The sequence below is a fragment of the Acomys russatus genome, chromosome 8 (assembly GCF_903995435.1).
Source record: "Acomys russatus chromosome 8, mAcoRus1.1, whole genome shotgun sequence".
Classification (NCBI taxonomy): domain Eukaryota; kingdom Metazoa; phylum Chordata; class Mammalia; order Rodentia; family Muridae; genus Acomys; species Acomys russatus.
Genome location: NC_067144.1, coordinates 967,817 through 990,928, shown reverse-complemented (window position 1 = coordinate 990,928; position 23,112 = coordinate 967,817). Strand labels below are relative to the sequence as shown.

At 39.6% G+C, this 23,112-nt stretch overlaps 1 protein-coding gene across 1 annotated transcript in view; it reads right to left on the bottom strand.

The window, feature by feature from the left end:
• Nucleotides 1–23,112, bottom strand: part of Prkdc (protein kinase, DNA-activated, catalytic subunit) — a 181,501-nt gene that overhangs the window by 119,356 nt on the left and 39,033 nt on the right. The window contains exons 25-35 of the mRNA XM_051150565.1: nucleotides 22,218–22,367; nucleotides 20,314–20,421; nucleotides 18,682–18,908; nucleotides 15,148–15,242; nucleotides 14,338–14,437; nucleotides 11,805–11,938; nucleotides 10,628–10,882; nucleotides 3,864–4,084; nucleotides 1,643–1,851; nucleotides 953–1,085; nucleotides 230–388 (exon numbers count right to left, since the gene is read on the bottom strand). Of these exons, the coding sequence (XP_051006522.1) occupies nucleotides 230–388; nucleotides 953–1,085; nucleotides 1,643–1,851; nucleotides 3,864–4,084; nucleotides 10,628–10,882; nucleotides 11,805–11,938; nucleotides 14,338–14,437; nucleotides 15,148–15,242; nucleotides 18,682–18,908; nucleotides 20,314–20,421; nucleotides 22,218–22,367 (1,791 nt within the window). The remainder of the gene's footprint in view (nucleotides 1–229; nucleotides 389–952; nucleotides 1,086–1,642; nucleotides 1,852–3,863; nucleotides 4,085–10,627; nucleotides 10,883–11,804; nucleotides 11,939–14,337; nucleotides 14,438–15,147; nucleotides 15,243–18,681; nucleotides 18,909–20,313; nucleotides 20,422–22,217; nucleotides 22,368–23,112) is intronic.

Genomic DNA, 23,112 nt, shown 5'->3' with positions numbered 1-23,112 from the left:
CCTTTTGGAAACAAAGCTGGACAAAAACATCAATTTCAAATTTTTCACTTTTTGTTTTTAAAAAAGCACTACTAAAGAAGCCAGTCTTAGAGAGAAAGTCAGTAAGTCAATTATAGTACGTGTCCATCTAAGACCTTACTAACTAAATTTTACACTTTTTGGAGATGCACCATAAGTAAGTTGTGTAAGTCACTCAATAAGAAGTGTGGCATGCAGCTGTTTTTCATACCAGTCCTCCAAAAGCAAAGGCCAACTCCAGGAGTCCATTGGCCAGGCTCTTGCAGCTGGGGTCCAATGACTGCAGGCACTGCCTTTCCTCTGTAGGTGCAATGCCTTTAAAAACCAAGGAGAGCAGTCTCACGCCAATGGAACAATCCAACGCTGTAGACTAAAGGAAAAACCAACATCAAGTGCTTGGTGAGAGAAGGTGTTTAACACAAAAACACACGTCTCTCTTTTAGCTAGAAAGTCTGTGTTAGCTAACAAGGACGACTATATCCACTTCCTAGGACAACGCTAGGCCAGCTTTGTGTTTTTTAAGCTGCAGATTGCATGTATGCCTTTCCTAATACAGGCACTACACCAACTGGTTCCTAAAATGCTTGAGGTTAGTAAAACTTCAACTGCCTTTTATTCCTCTTTCATTTACTCTTTACTTTCTTATTCACATTCTAGACAACACCGACACGGTAAGAGTAGTGTCATTTCTACTTCAGTATATTCTGTACATAAAATATTTTAAACAAATAATATGAATTAAATACCAATTTGTACTACCATAATTAAATCATATAATAAAGTGTTCTGTAATTTCTACTTCAGTATAGTCTGTACATAAAATATTTTAAACAAATAATATAAATTAAATGCCCCCCAAAAATTAAATACCAATTTGTACTACTATAATTAAATTATATAATAAATCTAAGAGAAATGAGTTAATCATGGTTACCTGAGGTGGTGATATAACATGAGAGAAACCAGCTTTGTGAAGCTGTTTACAGGCTGATAAGACAGACAACAACTTGGTCCTCTTCTGGTGAGTATCAGAGCTACACAAATTAATGGCACAAAGCTCTTCAACACTGGCCATGAGAAAAACAGAAACCCGGTATGAATACACTAAGGAATTGTGAGTGTGGTTACAAATTCACTAATTACCTGTCCCTCAAACTATTAATACAGTCCTGGAAACACACAAAGGTAACACCAGAAAAAGGCTCACAGACAAATCAGGCACAGAAAGCAAGTGTAGTGCTAAGCACATTTTCTCTTCTCCCATACTACATGCAGAGAATGAATTAGTGAAGCTCAGAATTTCCAAAAGCATGAGATCATTTATGCATGTGTGCGTGTTCACGCGCGCACATGCACACACATATACACACACATGCACGCAACACACTCTCACACATGCACATGCACACACATGCACTCATATGCATGCACATACAGGCACACACTCACACACATACATTCACTCATGTGCACACATACACACTCATACACACACACTCGCACACCCGCACACACTGGCAAGTGCTTTACTTGAGGATTTTGCAGCTGTGCACGTGGATGTCAGAAACACTGGATGTGTGAGGACATTAAGTCACAGCAAGTGTGAGCATGGCAGAGTGCTCACCTCTGTACTGTCACTTTCTCCTTCAGCTGAGTCTCCAGCATGTCTCTGTACGGGGACTTCCTTAGTGCTTTCAGCAGGTTCACACAAATGCTGGGGAGATGGCTCATAACCTGCAAGTCGCCAGTGTTGAAGCCTATGCTCAGGGGCTCGCAGAGCATTTGCACTAAGACCTTCATAAGGTATATGTTACACAAGTCCTTGTCCAGGAGCTATAATACAAAAGGCAGACTGAAGTAAGAATACTTGTTTTTGTTTTTAGAGATTTATTTGTTATTATGTATACAGTGCTCTGCCTGCACATACACCTGCCCACCAGAAGACGGCACCAGATCACATTATAGATGGTTGTGAGCCACCATGTGGGTGCTGGGAACTGAACTCAGTACCTCTGGAAGAGCAGTCAGTGTTCCTAACCACTGAGCCATCTCTCCAGCCCCAAGAGTACTTCGTAAATGGTAGTCTCTTTCATCACAGTTAAACAAGGTCCACAGGCTAGGCATATTCACAATAATAACCGAATTTGGCAGACTCTCTCAAAACAGTTGCAGATTATAAAAATGCTTGAAACCAAAAGGATTTCAGATTTCACTTATTTTCTAAATTTTAGAATAGCTTGATAGATTCTACCACATAAGCATCACTACTCTGAAAAGCTAAAAACCAAAATTCTCCAAAACCAAAAATATTTGACATGCAAGTTTTGGAACATTTCAGATTTTTGACTTTAAGGTTAGAAATGTTCAGCATTTATTTTCAAAAACAGATGTATATTATGGTAACTATAGTTAAACAATACATACTGCTATGACTATACTCGAAGTGTTCTCACATACAGGGTAATGTATATGGGAATAGAGATGTATATGGGAATATATATATACACACACACACACACACACACACACACACACACACACACACACTATCAAAATACCATGGTGTATACCATAAATACAAAAAACTTTTATTCATCAATTAAAGTAAGTAAGAATAATTTCCTGTAATGGAAAGTCTCAGAGGAGCCAAGCTACTCCCCCAAAATTATTAAAATAATAATTTTACCTAGTAATGGGTTTTATTGTGACAGTATCATTCATGCATGTAGCACATTTTGATGCAGTCGGACTCCCCATTACTGACTGTGTCCCCTTCTCTCCTCATCCTGCACCCCTCTACTTTCATGTCCTCCCTAGGCCACACATGACAGAAGATGTGGTGCTTGCCTGGGTCTGGCTGACTTCCCTTAACATGGCATCTACCTTCATTTATTCTCCAGTACATTGTGTTTCATTATTCTTTATGGCTGAAGAACAGTATTCCATTGGGCATATGGGCACATAGATTCATTATCCATTCATCCATTAATGGCACCTAAGTTGATTCCCTAGCTTGCTATTGCGAACACTACTGCAATAAATGTGGGAATAGCCAGACACAAACCTTTAATCACAGCACTCGGGAGGCAGCGGCAGGTGAATCTGTGAATTCCAGGCCACCCTGGTTAACACAGTAAGTCCCAGCCAGCCATAGTTACAATTTCATTTGTCTCAAAAACAAACAAATACTAAATGGCTATATAGGTATTTCTACGCTGCTTCTGACTCCTTTAGGTCTATGACGAGAATGGTATGCTTGGGTCATATTTAATGATTCCACTTTTAGTTTTTGAGGAATATCCATACTGATTTCCACAGTGCTTGGGCTAATTTATGATCCTATTTTTATTGAAAATAGAGACTAGGGGTGGAATCCATGGCTTACACACAGCAAGCAAGCAAGCAAGCAGTCTCCCACTGAACTACACCCTCAGGCCCGACTCCCCAAAGCAGCACTTGAGTTCCTTTTCCTCTCACCTTCAGCAGTATTTGTTACTGTTTGGTTTCTTGATGATAACTATTTGAACTGGGCTAAGATGGCATTTCAGTGTGACTTGATGTCTCTCCATCATGGCTAATGATCTAAGGCAGTGTTTCACAACCGTTCTAATATGACCCTTTAATACAGTTCTTCATGTTGTGTTGACCTCCAATCATAACATTTTCATTCCTACTTGATAACTGATAACTTGATAAATTTTGAATCACAATATAAATATTATGGGATATAGACGTTTGCCAAAGGGGTCTCGATCCACAGGTGGAAAATCTCTGACCTAAGAGAAACTTAAACCATTTGCCATTATAAAGTTCTAATCTCATTAACAGAGCAGGTGAGACCCAACCTTGCACACTTCTGGAAAGCTGTTGAGAAGGGTTGTGGTAAATTCCACAATCCGCACCAAGACTGTGCATTTGCTGTAGTTGTATTGTTCTTCCTCTTGTAGGCTGGGAGGGCCAGTCACCCCAGTGCCAAAGCGCTGTTCCACTGCTCTGGCATCGTATGTTGCTATGCTTTCTAAAAAGAAAGCCACTGATTTCAAAAGTGAAGACTGTGCTTCAGTACCTAGGAATAACAGCAGTAAAATATTAGTGTCTATTTCTTCCTAACTCTATTTAAATTAATGTACAGTTTCTTTTTGAAATTCAAGTGATAACATACCCTCAACAAAAACAATAGCGTTTTTCAAAGAAAAAGTTCAAGAAAAGAGGAATAAAGTAGCACCTATTTCTTAGCTTCTTAGTTCAAATTTTGAACAGAAACACTCTCTAGCTCAACTCCACGTTGTCTAAACAAAACCAAGCTGTCTCCTTCCCCACCACACGCTGTCCCACATGATTCTCCCAATCACATTGCTCCACTCTTCTCATAGTTCACTACCCAAGAAATAACACCCTTCAGACGTCAGCCCCGGAAAAGGGAACGGTGTTAAATAGGACACATGTTCACAGAGAAAACAAGCCAATGACCGAGAGATCCGTTGTCTTTTCTTTTCCCTCTCTCCTTTCGTTTAAGCTGTAGGACAACTGAATTAGAATTTGAGAGACAGCTGGGAAGGTGAGCTGTAAATCTCAGCAAATACGGAGAAGTTACCCCACGATATTTTATAATTTTTGAGGCTACCGAGAAAGGTATTTCTTCCCTGGTTTCATTCTTTGTCTGTCACTACTAATTTTCTGTTAATTTGGAATCCTGCTACTTTGCTGAAACTAATTATCAGCTGCACAAGTTTCCTGGTAGAGTTTTTATGATCTTTTATGTGTAAAATCCTATCTGCAAATAACTATACTTTGAGTCCTTCCTTTCCGATTGGTATCCTCTTGATCTATCCCTCAGTTACCCTATTATAGCTCTACCGAAATCTACACGTAGTGAGAACACCTTGAACTTCTCTCCATTAGGCTGATGACGGCTGATGTGGGCTAGCTGCGAACTGCTTTTACTATGTTTAGGTAGGTCCCTTGTATTCCCAGTTTCTCCAGTACTTTTATCATGAACGGGGTTGGATTTCTGCCAAAGGCCTTATCATCATTTAATGGGATGATCATGTAGTTTTCGTCCTTTCGATCTCTTATATGGTAGGTTACGTTGATCAATTTACAGATGTTCAACAATCTCTGCATCTCTGGAATGATGCTTACTTAGTCATAGTAGGTGCTCCTTTGGTGTGTTCTTAGATTTGGTTTGCAAGCATTTTATTGAGAATATTTGCATCTATGTTCATTGGGGGAACTGAATCTGTAATTCTCATTCTCTGTCGAGTCTTCACATGGTTTAAGTACCTGGGTAATTATGGCTTCATAAAACAAAATAAATACCTTCTCTTTCTATTTTGTGGAATAATTTGAGGGGTATTGGCATTAATACTTTTTTGAAAGTCTTTGAATTCTGCACTGACTTCATCTGGCCCTAAACTGTTTTTGGTTAGGAGACTTAATTACAGCTTCTACTTTACTATGAGTTATAGATCTGTCTGAATTGCTTATTTGATTTTGATTTAACTTTGGTGGGTGGTATATACCAATTCTATTAGATTTTCAATTTGGTGAAATACAGATTTTTAAATTGTATCCTTATGACCCTCTGGATTTCCTTGCTGTTGTTACATCCTTCTTTTCATCTCTAATTTTACTGATCTTGATCTTATCTTTAAGGATTTATTACTAGTTTTCTCAAAGAATCAACTCTTCATTGATTCTTTGTAGTGTTTTGTTTCTATTCTATTGAATTTAGCACTAATTTTGACTACTACTTCCCATCTATTCCTTTGGGATGTGATTTTCTTCTTTTTGTTCTAGAGCTTTCCAGTATACTTTTAAGTTATTAGTATGAAATATCTCCAGTTCTTTTATGTAGGCATTTAGAGCTATGAACATGCCTCATAGACCCACCTGCATTATGTGCCACAATTTGGTTATGTTCTGTTTTATTTTCACTCAACTCAAAAATGTTTCTAATTTCTTAATTTCTGGCTGGACTTATTTTCATTCAGAAGTGAGTTGCTCAGTTTCCATGAGCTTTTTATACTTTTTATTGATGTTGATATTCAGCTTTAATCTATGGTGGTCAGACAGGATGCAGGGTAATTCAATTTTCTTGTATCTGTTGAGACTTGCTTTATCTTCAAGTATGTGGTTAGTTTTGGAGGAAGTTCCATAAACTGGTCCAGCATTTCTGTTTAGGTTTTGTCTGGATGACTTGTCTATTGGCAAGTTGGGTATTAAAGTCACTCACTGTCGGTATGTGATTTTAGCTGTTGTGGTGTTTTGGTTTCTAACTTGAGTGGCCTTGGTGTATTAATATTTAGAATTATAATATCATCTTGGTATGTTTTTCCTTTGATGGGTACAGTGTCCGTCCCTATTTCTTCTGACTAGTTTTGGTTTAAAGTCTACTTCGTCAGATATTAAAATGGCCACATATGCTTGCTTCTTGGGTCTATTTGCTTGTAATATTTTTTCCATCCATTTACCTGTTTATCTGTGGAGGGCACAAGGTCTTTCTGCTCACACATAAGCACTAGAGACAGGGTTGTCTCTTCAAAGGAAGAGATGTATAACTTATTTATGCCCAAAAGGCTGGTAATGGGCGTGGTTAATAGCGGAATAACCTCAGCACTATCTGTATGACTGAGGACACACCTGGTTCCCCCAGACTCTTATCAAAAGCACAGGAAGTGGCTAATAGCTTAGTGACCTTTGAGCTATCTGTAGGACCACACCATACAAGATCTTCCCCAGGCCCTTAGCTGACACATGCAGTCTATCTATAGGACCTATCTTTATGAAAAAAGGGACATGTCCTTTGAAAATAATTCATTGTAATTATATGTTGTTTTACTAAACCCATGGGGTTGTGTTACACCAAGACACTTTTTAGTAAATTGTACTGTATTTAAAATATGCCTAAAATAAACTGCCTGTTGTCGGACTTTCAAAGTTTGAGCCAACATCAGCTACTGAGTCATACTGAAGTCAAGACTTTCTTCTTGCCCCATGCGGCTTGACACTTTGCTGGTTGTCCTGTTTTCAGAGACCATGCCCCTCCCAAATCTATCGTTGAGGTTAAAGTATGTTTCTTGGATGCAGCAGAAGTATGGATTCTATTTTCAAACCCCTTCTGTTAGTCTGTGTTTTTTTTAATTGGGGAACTGCGACCACTCATGTTAAGAGTTATCAATGAGCTTTTGTTTGTTTGTTGATTCCTTTTACTTTGTTGTTATGGTATGGGTTTTTCCGCCCTCTTTTGATCTGCTGGTCTGGAATTATTTATTCATTATGTTTTGTAGTTAACGTTTTCTGACTGAAGTTTGCCTCCCATAGAGCTAAATTTGTATATAGATACTACTTATATTTGGTTTTATTGTGGAATGTTTTTTTTCTACATCTATTATGACTGAAAGGTTTGCTGGATATAGTGGCCTGGGATGGTATCCATGATCTCTTGACATTTGGAGGACATTCATCCAGGCCTTTATTTGGTCTTTTTCCCTTGCAGCTTTTAATATGCTTTCTTTGTTCTGTACATTTAGTGTTGTGAATATTATATATTGTGGAAAACGTCTTTTCTGATTCAATCTACTTGGGGCTCTGTATGCTTCACGTACCTTGATAGGCACCTTCTTTAAGTGAGGGAAATTTTCCTCTGATTTTGTTGAAGATATTTTCTGTGCGTTTGATTTGAGTTTCCTCTTCTTCTTCTTGCTACATTCCTGTTATATACAGATTTGGTCTTTGGTCTTTCCACAGTGTCTCAGATTTCCTGTGTGTTTTGTGCCTGTATGTTTTTTTAAAAATGCATTGTATTATTCCTGTTTTTGTTTTTTTTTAAGATTTATTTATTATGTATACAGTATGCATCAGATCACATTATAGATGGTTGTGAGCCACCATGTGGTTGCTGGGAATTGAACTCAGGACCTCTGGAAGAGCAGTCAGTGCTCCTAACCTCTGAGCCATCTCTCCAGCCCCCTGTTTTTTTTTTTTTTATATTTAATGCTTTCTTTAATTGACAGATTAATTTCTTCAATCTTGTCTTCAATGCCTGAGCTTCTTTTGTTCATCTTATGTATGATATTGGTGAGGCTTATCTCTAAGTTTGTCTTGACTTCCTAAAATTTTCATTTCCAGTTTTAGCTCATTTTGGGGTGTGTGTGTGTGTGTGTGTGTGTGTGTGTGTGTGAGTGTGTGGGAGATTCTATGTCTAGCTTCATGTCTACTTTCATCATTTCAATCTGCTGACTGTGTTTTCAGACTTCATTAATGAATTTATTCATATTCTCATTGAAATCCTTGGGCATATTCATAATAACTATTTTGAAGTGCTAGTCTTCTGCTTCAGCTGTATTACATTTCTCGAGGCCTACTGCAGTAGGGCTACTGGCTTCTGGTGGAGGCATATCATCTTGAGTATTAATGACCATGATTTTGAGCTGGTGTCTAGGCATCTAGGTTTGGGATAACTGTTGGTTCTAGATGTTGATCTCTGGAGTTGTCTTTGTTGGGTGGGTTTTTCATTTCTTGGTTTCTTTTGTCTTCTCTGGATCTTAGACATCTGTGGTGATTGTAGCCGGTCTGGTAGGGAGTGCTTCAGAGTCCCTGTCTGGTTTGAACACTGGGGACACCAAATAGAACATGTTTCTAGGGATTGGAGGCTGACACGAAGAATTGGGAATGGGCTGAGAGGGAGAGTGCTGAAAGGGGCTACAGGAAGTAGGATCAACAGAGTCTCATTGGAGTCAGAGAGGAAGATGTGATGGTTTGAATAGGAATGGTTGCCATAGCGAGGTCTCAGAAGCTCAACTTGATGTTTATTCCTGCTTTCTATGGATCAAAATGTAAAACTGTCAGCTTCGTCTCAAACACTATGTCTGCCTATATGCTACCATGCTTCCTGCCATGATGATAATGGACTACACCTCTGAAACATTGAGCCAACCCCAATTAAATGTTCTCCTTTATGAGATTAGCTTTGGTCATGATGGCTCTTCACAGCAATAAAATCCTAAGACAAGAGGGCAGGCCCCCGCAAGTGGTGTGCTGCAGGGCTAAAGATGAGACTAGAAAATGTGAAATGGAAGACGAGATTCCCACTTGATTTCCACGCCAGCATGGCCAGTGGGTTCCAAGGCAGAGAGTGCCTCCAGGTACTGGCAGCTGTCACAGAGGGGTAGGCTGAGGGAAGAAGGCTCGATGTGCAGAGAAGATCCTTGGAATCCACAGGGAATGGATGTAAAGGTTAAAGGTAGGCATCGTCAGAGCTGAGGATCAGATGGGGGAATTTGCAATGGTGGACAGAAAGCCCTCTTTACGATTCTCAAACATAGTCACAATTGCTATTTTGAAGTCCTTGTCTTGTGCTTCAGCTAAACTGCATTTTCAGGGCTTATTCCAATAGGGTTGCTGGCTTCTGAAAGAGGCACACTGTCTTGTCTGTACATGTCTATATTTTTGCACTGGGATATAGTGATCTAGATGATGTTTGAGGTGTCTCTTGGGGTAAGGATCTCATTTTCTCCTTGTTGGGTGAGTTGTTGCTGTTGCTGACTCTGGATTTGCAGCCCTGGTAGATTGTTGCTGTGGGTTGGTGCATGACACAAAGAAATAGAAAATCTAGGAAGAAAAGTTGCAAGGGGCAGTTGAAAAATGCTGGGGTGGCCCTGGGCCTGAACCGAGAGGTGGATTCCCAGAGAACAGAGGTAATGGGGGAGAAGGGCTTGTGCAGGTAGGATTAAGAGTAAGTCTGGCAAGAGCATAATCAAAGATTATACTCTAAACACTAAAACAGCCTTCATTACAACAATCCATTGCTGTAGAACAACAATTCATCACTGAGAATCTGTTAAATGGAGTGGAGGGGTATATAAGAGTTAATCAGTTATACAACTATTTTTTCAAACAAATATTTCTTAGAGTAATGAACTACATAACATTTTACTCAAAAACAAATCGTATGACAGGGGTTCCATACAACTGTATCAACTAGTGATGGAGAGCGTTGCTAGGAGGAGGAGAAACCTTCAGAGGGTTGTGCTGGAAGAGCCAAGTGACTGGAGATGTTTTCCTTAGGGGACATTGAGACTATGGCACCACTTCTTACTCACTTTGCTCCCTGACTGCCATGAGGTGAACAGCTTCCACTACTACACGCCAAACCATAGGCCAAAAGCAACAAAGCCAATCATGGACTGAATCCTCCCAGCCTGTGACTCAAAATCAACCTTCCAGCTTAAGCTAATTACCTCAGCTTTTTTTTTTTTTTTTTTTTTTTTTGTCAAAGGAATAGAAAGCTGGTTAACACAAAAGAGAACATAAAGAAAAGAGACTGGTATATAGTTCAGTGGTACAAAATCAGTACTAAATTCTTTCCCATAGCACTAAGTAGCTAGTGTCTGTTAGCAACTCTGTTAGTACTATTTTAATTTATTTTCTACATACATCTCACCATGTAGCAGTGGCTGCCTGGTACTGTTTCTGTAGATAAGTCTAGCCTAGCACTCACAGCCTGTCTCCGAGTGCTTGTTAGTGTTATTTTGACATCAGTATGCAGCCTATCTGGAATACACCGTGCAGAATCAGCAGATGCGATCTTAGAGCACACTTCACCTACCCAGGACCTCTTGCACATCCACAGTCTTCTCCTCGATGAACGTGTTGTAGCACTCCAGTGCTGCCAGGAGCAAGTCCAGCCACTGCAGTACTGCTCGCAGGCTGACCGGTCCTTGCAGGTGGAGGAGGGTTGGCTGAGCAAGAATGCCTGCTGGCTGGTCACCGCCGCTAACTGCTCCTTCAAATGTGTTTATGAGAAAAGAAATACCTTCCACTTTTGTAAGATCTTTCACCCATAGAGAAGGGGATTTGTTGCCTAAAAGACAAGATTAAAACATATTAAACACGTACTCTATCTTGGAATATGTCTCCAACATACAGTATTTAGAATATCTACCAAGTTTTATTAGTTGCTATGGCAAATCAACTCTTCTTTTCTATTTAAATGAGGCAGAAAAAGCAAAACTGTGGTAAAATAAAAATGATAGTGAAGAATTCCAAATTTACTTCTGTATCATTTCATAATATCAAGATGGTATTTTTTCTGTCCTATCACAAATCTTTAAAAAACATATTTATAATGTATCATTTGTCATATAAACCTAAAATGAATATGGGACATACTTACCTTTACAAAGACTTATTTTATTCTAATTTGTATATAGATGTTTTCCCTATATGTATGTATGGGCATCAGAGCCTCTGGAACTGGAGCTGCAGACGGTGGTCAGTTACCACGTGAGTGGTGGAGACTGAACCTGGAGTTCTCTGGAAAAGCAGCCATTGCTCTTAACCTGAGCCAGCTCTCCACATGATACTTACTTTTAAATTTATTAGAAACATAATAGTGTGGGGCACACTTGTCATCCCAATACTCTGAAAGATGAGGCAGGAGGATTCTAAGTTACAGAGCAAAATGAGGGTGGGAGGATGAGGTGAGGAAGAGGAGGAAAGGAGACTGGGAAGGGAGGAGGAAGGAAATGTTATTTGTAACATTAATCATGTCCTTAATTAGTCTGCAACTGCAAACTGGCAAAGACAAAGCCAATCATTCTGGTGGAATGTTAATAAGACATTGGACCAACAAGACGACCCAGCAGATGAAGGCAACTGCTCCATAAGCCCGCCAATGAGTCTGAACTACGGAACTCACCCAAAGATGTCCTTTGACTTCTACATGTGCTAATCCCTTCCCTGCTTTAATAATTTATAAAAAGAAAAGAAAAGAAAGGGCATACCTGGCAATAGAGGAACAAATTTATAAAAGAGTTCTATAGACTTGTGTCGACATTCTGTCTGAGGCCTTCCACAGTGAGCTAAAAGCCACTTGACCAGATCCAATAAACACAATGATGTCAAACGTGGAAATCCCCTACACACAGAGAGCATATTGTTATCAGCATACTATCCAACATTCAATGCATTCCCAACCAAGAGTTTAGAAATCTGAAATGCAATTCTACCATACTGACATATCTAAAAGGCATATTTATTTAGAATGTAATCAAGTTATAATAGGTGAACTCTTACAGAGCTGCCTGCTTCCCAAGTATGGGGATTATAAATGTTGGCTACCACACCCAGCTTCAATATAATGTTAAGATTAAACACACACACACACACACACACACACACACACACACACACACACACACACACAAACACACACACATTTTGTAGTGCAATAGAGAATACTCAGGACTTTGTACTGCTAGGCAAATGCTTAGGCCCTATTTTCTTTTAAAATGGAAAAAATTGTAAATATGCTTAGCAAACAGAATTATGTATCTCCAGTCCAATGTACCCTTTAAACAACAATAAAAAGAAAACGCACAGTTGTAGGATATAAAGCAGTGCTTCCTAGAAGGTCATCTCTATGAACTAGCTATAAATCTAAGTTCTTGGTCCTACCCGAGCCCAGACTAAGAAGTCTTGTAGATGTTGCCTGCACAACAATCAGTATTTTAATTAGACCTCCAATTACTTTTAATACATGCTACTTACAAAGAATCAACTTTCTAAAGGGATGTTATAAGTCAGACTCAATTTTATTAGTTTATTTTTGTTGTTTCTTGACAGTCTCATTTAGCCAAAGGTGGGTGTGAACTCTTGGTCATCCCACCTCTACCTCCCAAGTGCTGGGATTATAGGCATGAGCCTATCACCTTTCTTGATGGCTTTTTTGAGAAGGAAGAGGGTAGGAGAAACATGAAAAATAGCCCAGGTTGACCTCAAACTGATGATCCCCGTCTTCACTTCCAAACAGTTAGGATTACTGGTGTAAACAATTATACCCGAAGCTATCGATTTTAAAATGGTGAAAATATAACCATCAGTATACATAGGTCCAGAGTGGTGGCTGCCAGTGCAGGCCAACGCACTGTACCTCCATCCTGCTTGTCAATGGGGTATCACTGGGTTCCTGGGTAATCAATAGCCAATACTCAGCCTGGTTTTGAGCAACTTTGCTTCTCAATTTGAAAATTCTATGTCCTTCAAAATTCTACTCTTTTGACACTTGGTCCTCCTCATCGATGTCTCCCCTCCCCACACCCCACCCCCTTGCGAGTGCAGCTGTCTAATAGACTAGAGTTTCAGCTTTACGGGATGAAAGATCTCTGGGACTGTAGCACAACAGTGTGACTGCTTACAACACTACCAGACTGTACATCCCAAAGTGCTTCAAGTGATAAGCTTTATATCATGCAATTCATCACAATTAAAAATAACAAGTAGGGGTCTGGAGAGATGGCTCAGCGGTTAAGAGCACTGACTGCTCTTCCAGAGGTCCTGAGTTCAATTCCCAGCAACCACATGGTAGCTCACAACCATCTATAATGTGATCTGACGCATACTGTATACATAATAAATAAATCTTTAAAGAAAAAATAAAATAAAAATAACAAGTAAACCGGGTGGTGGAGGTGCATGCCTCTAACCCCATCCTGTACTCGGAGGCAACAGCAGGCGGATCTTTGTGAGTTTGACGCCAGCCTGATCTACAGAAAAAATTCTAGGACATCCAGGACTATACAGAGAAACCCTATTTCAAAAAAAAAAAAAAAAAAAAAAAAAAAAAAGCAAAAACAAACAAAAAATAAATAAATTAATCGCTACTCAGAGATTCAACTCCTATGCCACATAAGGTCCTGAGCCGTGCTGAACAGATGTATTTTGAAGCCAGGCAGACTGAGTTCACCTCTGACTCTTACATGAGCTAGATTGTCCAAGTGTATCATAAACCTAAGTATGCACTTTATCCTTGCAGTGACTGTATCTTATTGAATATGGCATTCCCTAAAGACTTCCTGGAAACCCTGTTAACAAGGTGCCAATAGGCAGGCTGTTTAAATAGTCACTGACTAGATCTCTAGCCTAAGTAGGGGTTGGTAACTTGACCCTGACTATCTGAACGCACACTGTCTGCTCTACTCACTGTTAAACTACAAAACTTATTTTGAAACAGTTCATGAACAGTCTAGTTAAGTAATTACTTAGGAAACCTGTTTTCAAACTTTGTAAACTACAATGCCTGTCTCGGTTTCAAAACTTACTGTCGACTTGAACACCTATACAAACCGTAATCAAATATTGTCTTCTTGAAACCAAGTATTTTCAAACTTAAAGTAGAAAACTGACTGTTCATGCCACACTCTTACACAGCTCTTCTTTATAAGATGCTTCTTTATATTGTACACATTCCTCTGACAACCTTCATCAGATGGAAATCAGCTCTGTGCTGCGTTAAAGAGAAGAAACAGTATCGCCTACCGTGGCAAACGTCGTTTCTTTGCTTTGTTTAAAGAAACGTGCTTCTTTTCAATGATGCGTCTTAGGTGGTCAATGGCATCACAGCATTGCTGAATTGTACCTGCATTTGTATCCAGTACGAAAAGTTTCATAGAAAATATACAGCAGATTATCATTAATAAAGTAATAAAGTCTGTTGCCCTAACTTTGTGATTAGCAAGGTAATACTATAGATTTGGTATTTCTTCATCTCAAAATATGAAATTAAAATAAGTGACTTACATTTCAAATCCTAAAATAAAACCTATTCTCACGACTGCAGGAAAGCATGACATATGCATGTATATTTTATATATATATACTCAAAAAGGAGTATCACATTCAAATAGAAATACATGACCAGCAACTCGCATGACAGACTAGTCCTGTCTGACCATAGCCCAATCCAGGCCAGAGTTGGTGTACAAGAAATGGTCAAAGCCATTTCTTATGGGTTATAAGTTCCTTGGCTTCTCTTTCCCCTGTAGGATAAACTACATTATAGTTTAATATATAGTCACTATAGAAAAGGATGGAATTAAGGACGTAACCACCCAGAATTCACCAACCAGGACTTCTGAGAGCACAGACAGAGTCTTGGAGGAAGAAGACACAAGGAAAACTTTTTACAAACTGGATTTGTGTGTGAGAAAACGGTGTATCTTCCCTTCACATTTATCAGATCTTCTAAGAGTAATGTGCAAAAAAGAAAAACACCACCTCAGGAAAGAACTCTGGATTCTGCAGCAATCAGGATCAGTACGTAGGTACAACACTTAGGATGACACATACCTAAGGATTTCTCATCTGCGTGTGCCAAGGCCAGGCTTTCCATAAATGTCACTAAGGCTTCAAACACAAACTGTTCAACCAAGGATTCTTCTTCCCTACAAAATAACAAACATTACACTTCCCCTAAGGAAAGAACACATCAATAAAATAAAGACGCATGTGTTTTTGAGCCAGAGTCTCACTCAATAGTCCAGGCTGAGCTGGAACTCAGTGCCTACATAGCACAGGCACTAACTAAAGAAAGAGTGGTCCACTTGTTTCAAAAAATGCATTTTCTTGGAAATTAAGAATAACAAATCAAGCCGGGCGTGGTGGCAAACACCTGTGATCCCAGCACTGCGGGAGGCTGGGGCAAGTAGATCTCTGTGAGTTCGAGGTCAGCCTGGTCTACAAAGTGAGTCCGGGACAGCCAAGGCTATAGAGAAGTCCTGTCTAAAACAAAACAAAACACAACACAACAAAACACAACAAAAATCAAATGTAAGCTAAGGCAAAATTTGAATTGCAAACATTTTGGTCCACAGTAAACTATCAATATAAAGGCTAACTAACAGTTTAGCTTGTCTTTTTATGAAAGAAACAAATATCAAGATCTGAGTAACTGAACTATAGTATCAGGCCATGAATTTTAAGTTATTATATCTAGGATCAAATACATCTTAATTAATCAAAATATGAACCATTCTAAACAGTGTTTCTTTCTGGTATCAGAAATAAATCCATGCTTCAGGATTCAGTGAACTCTTAAAGAACATTTTGTATACACTGATTGTGGAAGTATTTTCTTTACAAAACTTGTCAGTTGGTGAGAGGTGCAGTGAGTGTACTGGATGAGGCAAAATTCTGCACAAGAATTGTCTAAATTTAGAAATCCTATGACGTGCAGCAGGACTGTGTGGAGCGGGGCTCTTCATGCTGATCTGTGCCTGCCACAGGCCGTGCAGTTTCTGTGCATCTTATCAACTTGCTGACCACACTTGTGAGATAAGACAGGACTCAGAAAGCTGTAGTGCAGGGGGTCTCAGCCTGCGGTTGCATATCAACTATTTACATATCATGATGATTCATAACTAGCAAAATCACAGTTATAGAGTAGCAGTGAAGTAATTTCTTGGCTGGGGGCAGCACAACATGAGGACTAAAGCGTTGGGAAGGCTGAGAACCACTGCTGTAGTGGAGGAAGCTGGCACCAGACTACCCAACGGTAAGCACGGCTGTTTTGGGTACGCCTCTGGCTCTGGGAGCTGTTTGTCAGGTGGTCATCATCGGATGCTGTACGCGATCCACGTCCTCCGCATGTCACAATCCAAGCTCATTGTTGCGTAGAGCAAGAGGGGATACATATTTTTCTTTGTAAATTCCGGTCAGTTCAAGAGGCTTTCCCAATCTGCTTTACAGTCAAGCGGCTGCTGAGCGGCCCATGCTGAGCCCTCTGGTAGCTTCTCTTGAAGATCAGCTGCAGCCGTTGCTCTCAGTTGGTCCCTGTAAGGCCACGATATTCCTCTTCTTCAAGGCTGCATCTCTTAGAGAACATTTGAGCCACCGCTGCACTGCACATTCATTGTCCATTCCTCAGCCAAGTGTGCTGTGTGTGCCCTAAGTTGGCGCCTCTGCCTTACAACCCTTTTACCTCAGGTAAGAATTACTTAGATTTGCTTTTTGTGTAACATTATTTGTAGTATAAAATAAATGTGAAATAAAGAACAAGAATAAGTCATTAGCTAAATAACAATGTGTGAAATCCACATTACAGTGACATAAACCAAAGGCAGAAAGGTGGCTCAGAAGAAGGCGCTGGCTACTAAACCTGGTGCTCTAAGTTTAACTTTAGGCACCCATATGGTGGAAGGGAAAGAATCAATCTCTCAGGTCGTCCCCTGACTTCTACACATGTACTATGGCCTGAATGCAAATACAAATACACACACACACACAAATTAAAATAGAAAATATTAAAGCAGGCTGTAGTGGCATGTGCCTTTAATCCCAGCATTAGGGGGATAGTGGCAGCCTGGTCTTCAGAGCAAGTTCCAGATCCAAAATTACAATTAATTTTGTACCAATGCAGTAATAATAATGCACATAAAGAATTCTATTGATGGACATCACAATCATGTGTAACAGCATCTTAGCCAATAACAGAATTTATGTATAACGACAGTCTCATAAGACCACACCTGGTGCAGTCATCAAATGTGGGCAAATATGCCATATGGATCATACAACGACAAGACCACCTCAGGACACCTTTTTTGAATGTTCTATCATACTTGTCTGTGAAGCTAGCCTCAACAGTGGTTTCAAGCACCAAGAACTGGCAGCTAGCTGCTTTCACTCGTCACTTTCCAAAATGTCAAGACTATGTAGTTAAGGTTTATATTTCTAAATAAAACTATGAAGAAAAGAAGGCAACAGGTAACATGAAATTTGAGAAAAGTAACTATTTTGTAGGGCAAGTCTCCAGACTACAGGTCTTGCTATTCACACAGCCTATAAAGCTCTCATCAGGGACAAACCTAAAGGGCAACCTGTGATTCAGTGCACCTTCCCCTTTGTGTCTGTGGAAAGCTGCAGGGCTATCGGATGACCAGAGGTACATTTTAGGTGGGGAAAGCATGTCACCTCTAAGGCTCATGTCACACTCCCAGGAGACCTGCTCTGCCCTTTTAATAGATGAGACTGTGAAATAATGTTGTTCTCTTCTCTCCACGAAGGGAGCGCAGAGGAGAGAGCCTGTGAATCTGCCCGCGTGGCCATTGCTCTTCTCTTCAGAAACTCTAAGGGTTAACTTCTGCTGCTCTGAGTAACTTGTTTCTCAACTTGGAGGGTGAGTATGTGGCAATTTGGTGTGCTATTATCACTCTATAAACATTCTATATTTTACACATTCTTCTGTACATACAGGTCTCCACATTTAAAAAGCTAACAACATATGGCTTCAAGCTCTAGTTAATTCTCATATAAATTTAGTAATCATCTATTATTAGCAAATCACAATTTAATGAAATTAGTTTCAGCCATAATGCTTTACATTTTTCTATTCTAGTATCTTTCTCAATGGTGGCCCTCATGAAGAGCTATAATTTATATTTATAATTTTATATTGCAGAATTTGACACGGTGCCTGTATAAGATATTCTTTCTTTCCTTGCACAGTCCTCTTCTGACAAGTATGTGCTCTTATAGCTGACTCATCCCTTCAGCTCCCACGTATTTAGTAAGTAATGCTGAATAAAGGAATGAATTAATGAATAAATCATCTTTATGTACTAAATGTCTTTCTTGGACTTTTGAAACAGCTAAAAGTTTAACTTCACTTTGTAATCCCATAACTCCTGAGACTCCATATCATTAGAGGTGCCTCCCATTTTCTCCCACAGCAGACACGACCTGGTTCACCATCTCTCACATATTTATGTAATAAATGCTTGACATAAAAATACATGGACTTAAACATCAGGGCACTTTCCAAAATCACACTAAAGGCTTCAAGAGCTGTCTTACACATCTTTTCTTGGCACCAAGCTTACACACCTGAATTCCCTGTAGATGTGGTTAAAAGCAAGCGCTGCGCCTAGCCTCTTGAAAGCATTAGGGTGAAGAGCAAGACTGTAGAGCCGCTTGAAAAGTGACTTGCTGTTTACAGGACTCTTCTCTTGCTGCTGAGGTGTTGTTTGCTTAATGGACCACTTGAGGAATTCGTGAATACACCGTCCACAAAAATCTCTTAAAGTACAGTCAACAGGGTCCACAATACCATCCTTAATCAAGACAAAGACAGATTGATTGTTTATTGTTATATCCATAGATTGATTAACTATTTTGTGTGAGTATATATGACAACATTCAGGAGGTTGAGGCAAGAACCCTCTGAGTTTTAGGCTAAGCTGAGATACTCAGTAAGTTCCAGTACAGCCTGGGCTATACACTGAACTGTATTATATATAGCTATTATATATATATATGTCATCCAGTGACTGTTCATTGCCCATAACAAGGCATATGATCTGAGTGAATCTGACAATAAAGCTGGTGATGAACTGCCTGACTGCCCTGAACAAACACTGATGTGTGATTCCACTAAATATTCCACACAGCAAAATGGTGAAACAGGAGTCCTCACAAATATACGACATTTCTTCTTCCTTGATGTTCTTGTCAACTTGTGTTTTTGCTGGCTCCAACTTAATAGAAAATGTTAGACAGATGCATAGAGAATCAGTTTGCAAGAAGAAAGAATTGAAACATGTTTGGACATTAGGTATTTCACTGGAACTTTTGCTATTTTATTTATTTAAATTTTTCGTTTTTAAAAAGAAGGGTTCTGTACAGCCTAGGCTTGTATAAAACTGCTATGCCGCTGAGGCTGGTATTAAACTCAATCCTCCTGTCTCTAATGAACAAGTGTAACAATTACAGGCATGCGCAGGAGATTCTAACATGAACATATAACTCCATCTCCCCTAAATAGATGAAAATAAGTACACATCAAAACCAGTACAGCTCAGCTCACTGACCCAGTGAGCAGGTCCTAATGACTACCTCTACCACCTCAGAGACTCCAAAACCCTCCCGCTGATGAATCTGAATGCAAGAGAAAATCAGGGAAGCTAAAAATTCCCTGTACTCTTGAATTAAATACTGTACCATGAATTAAAGAGACAAACTACTGTTATTAATGAAGAATATTTTACTTCTCACACCTATAACATATTCACACCACATATTCTTTCTCTCTTATGCCCTTAATATATATAATTTTTAAAAACTTATAGCTGCTTAGAAAGCAGAATAAAGCTGGCATGTTGGCGCATGCCTTTAATCCCAGAACTCGAGAGGCAGATGCAGGCAGTTCTCTGTGAGTTCAGGGCCAGGCTGATCTACAAAGAGAAATTCAGGGCAGCCAGGAATACACAGAGAAACCCTGTCTTGGGGGGTAAGGGTGGAAAAGAAAGTAGAATAAATATACATGTTGACTAAATCTTAGTTATCGATACTGAAAATGTCATTTACAAAAACAAATATAGTATTGTGTCAGAAAAAAAGACAGTCTAGAGATAGACTACATTTTGTTATGTTAACAAGGAACTTTTCATAAAGATCTAAATGTACATTAAATTTCTGCCCTCAGTTGGAATCAACGGTAAATAATCAAATGCTACTTACCAGTATGGCTTCTAGTAAGGCCACAGTATCTTGACTTTCAAATTTCTTATTGTTAGTGAACCAGTGAATCAGCTGCATAACAAGTGGTTCGTAGAGCTGCCTTGTCACCTGAGGAGACATTCCTAATGTAGTTACAGCCTTTTTATGAAAACAAATGTACTGAGTGTTAAACACTTAAATGGCACTTTCAACGAGGCAAGATGAAACAAAGCTTTCACTGTTTCGTTAGCTTCTCTCGTTCAGTTTCATGATGAACAGAGTCCAGGAGAGGAATACATACATACTAAAGCATACTGTTCATCTAATTGGGAGAGCAATTTAAGATACTTAAATTTGTGTCAGGGTCTAGGTGCCTGAGCCTTCCATCCACACATCCTCTTTGAAGTCCAAGATCTAGCCTAAAACTAGAGCTAGTGCCCAGGCTCAGTCTGAATAGCCAGGAGACTGTGCCATCCACAACCAACAGGCTCTTCACACAGCACATCCAGCCTGCCTCTCCACAGAGCCAGGTCGTGTACCTCTCGGGTCCCTCTATATATCTTCTCAAATGCCCCAGATCGGTCCCTGGTGCCTAGTTCTAGGCTTAGTTTGGGCAGTCCTGCTTGCCCTACCCATAATTCTCAGGTCCTTCCAGGACCCTGTGCTGTCCAATGTCTCTCTCCTACAAGCCAAATCCTACACTTAGCAGGTGAGTCGGCCTGGTCCTCCCTGTCACTCACCCTCCCTAGCACCACAAGTCAAGCCCAGTACCCACATTAGTACCTCTGTTGAGCCTGGACATCCCTGCTTGAGCCACCCACAACTGACAGTCTTCTCGTGCAGTGCCCACACCACCACCTCCAAACCCACCAGTCCTACAGAAATGCTCTCCAAGGAGAACTGCCTATACAAACTCCAGGCCATAGACCCGAAAAGAGCAATCATAAATTTTGCCAAAGAATTCAAGGAGTTTAAAGAAGAAACAAACAAACAAAAAACAAATTGAAAAGCAAACAACAACAAAAACCCACAAATGTTAAGATCGATTGAAACCAAAAGGAGACAAACCAGGACTTGAAAGTTGAATTCAATAGGAGACAGAAATGTGGAAGAATTCAAGCTAAAATAAAGGCGGAAAAAACTAATAATCCAACTAGAAAATTCAAAAAAACGCCTTACAAGTAGAATGAACCAAGCAGAAGACAGAATATCAGGTCTCTAAGAGAAAGTAGAGAAACTAGACCTAACAAGCAAAGATTGAGTAAATAATGAAAGAAAGAAAGACAGAGGAAACGTAGGGCACAATGAAGAGACCAAATCTTTGAATTATCGGCATAGATGAGGAAGAGCCTCAGGTCAGTGGCACAGACTAGATCTTCAACTCAGTAACAGAAGAAAACTTCCCAAACCAAGGAATAACACACACCGTGAAAACACAAGCACACAGAACGCCACATAGACGTGTATCAAGAAAAACTATCTGCCCCAATTGAAGGTAAAGAAAAAAACAGTTCCCCGATACAGTCTTAAACATTTTGTATCTAGAAGACTTGAATCTTAGCACATCTTTCATCTTGGGAGGCAGAGCGGACAGATCTCTGAGTTCCTGGTCAGCCTGATCTACAGAGTAAGTTACAGGACAGCCAGGACTACACAGAGAAGCCTTGTCTCAAAACCTGCCCCCAAATAAAAATGTTATTTAAATAATGTTCCAATGCCCAGGTCACTGGACCATGTAACTTACACTGTACACGGTAACAGGCAGGCAACAGTGACGCCAATGAGACCACATTCCTTTTCTGTGTTATGTGTGTGCTGGCCCCACATTTGCTATAATTCTGGCTCTTCCAAGCTCGGGGATTCTAAGCACGGACTACCATGTGTGGTTTTTGCAATTATTTAAATCATCATAATCCTGTACTTACTTGATCCACATCACATGCGAGCTGAAGTAGCACAGGAAATGTGTGCTTATAGAGCTGGTACATGGGAGGCAAGCCTTGGCCTTCAGGCATCTGAGTGGCTCTTCCCAACATAAACATAACCACACTGTGCAACAGTTCACAAGCTGCCACCTAAGAGGGACCAAGTTCAACAGAGCTCTCGTCATCACATTTACAAGAGAGTATTCTGAAGTTCTTTCTTTACATTAGTCATTTAAGAGGAAAACCTTTTATTGTGGGTAACTACTCTGTACTCCAAATAAAAAACTGAAAATAGCAGTTTTTATATAAAATTAATGTTTTTGCTCTCTTTAATCTTGATCCAAGATTTAAGAATTGAAATTTTAAAATTTTAGATTCTGAGGGTAATACATTCATAAAAAATATTTCACACAGTTTAGAACCATACACCCTGGCTTCGTTTGTAAATACCACCTTATTAAGTACATTCTAGAAGCATATTAAAAATTTACAAATTAGCAGGGCATGGAGGCACTCCCAGCACTCAGGAGGCAGACTGCTGTGAGTTCCAGGCCAGCCTGGTCTACAAAGCGAGTCCAGGACAGCCAAGGCTACACAGAGAAATGCTGTCTTGAAAAAAATAGAAAAGTTTACAAATTACTGGTAACATTTGTGTTGATCTGTTACCAATCTCCCAGGTTAAAGGAGTCATCAAATTCTTGACAAGTATCATTTTAAAACATATTTTGCATTGCATTTTCTGTGACAAAGAACATCTGGTACATGTATGCTTTGACAGGTTATCTATTACAATGAATTATACTTAATTTTCATTTATCAGTGACAGCTACTTCTGAAAAAAATTAAAAGTAATGATGTTACAATGGCTAGTATATCGCAGCCTCTGTTTCTTAAC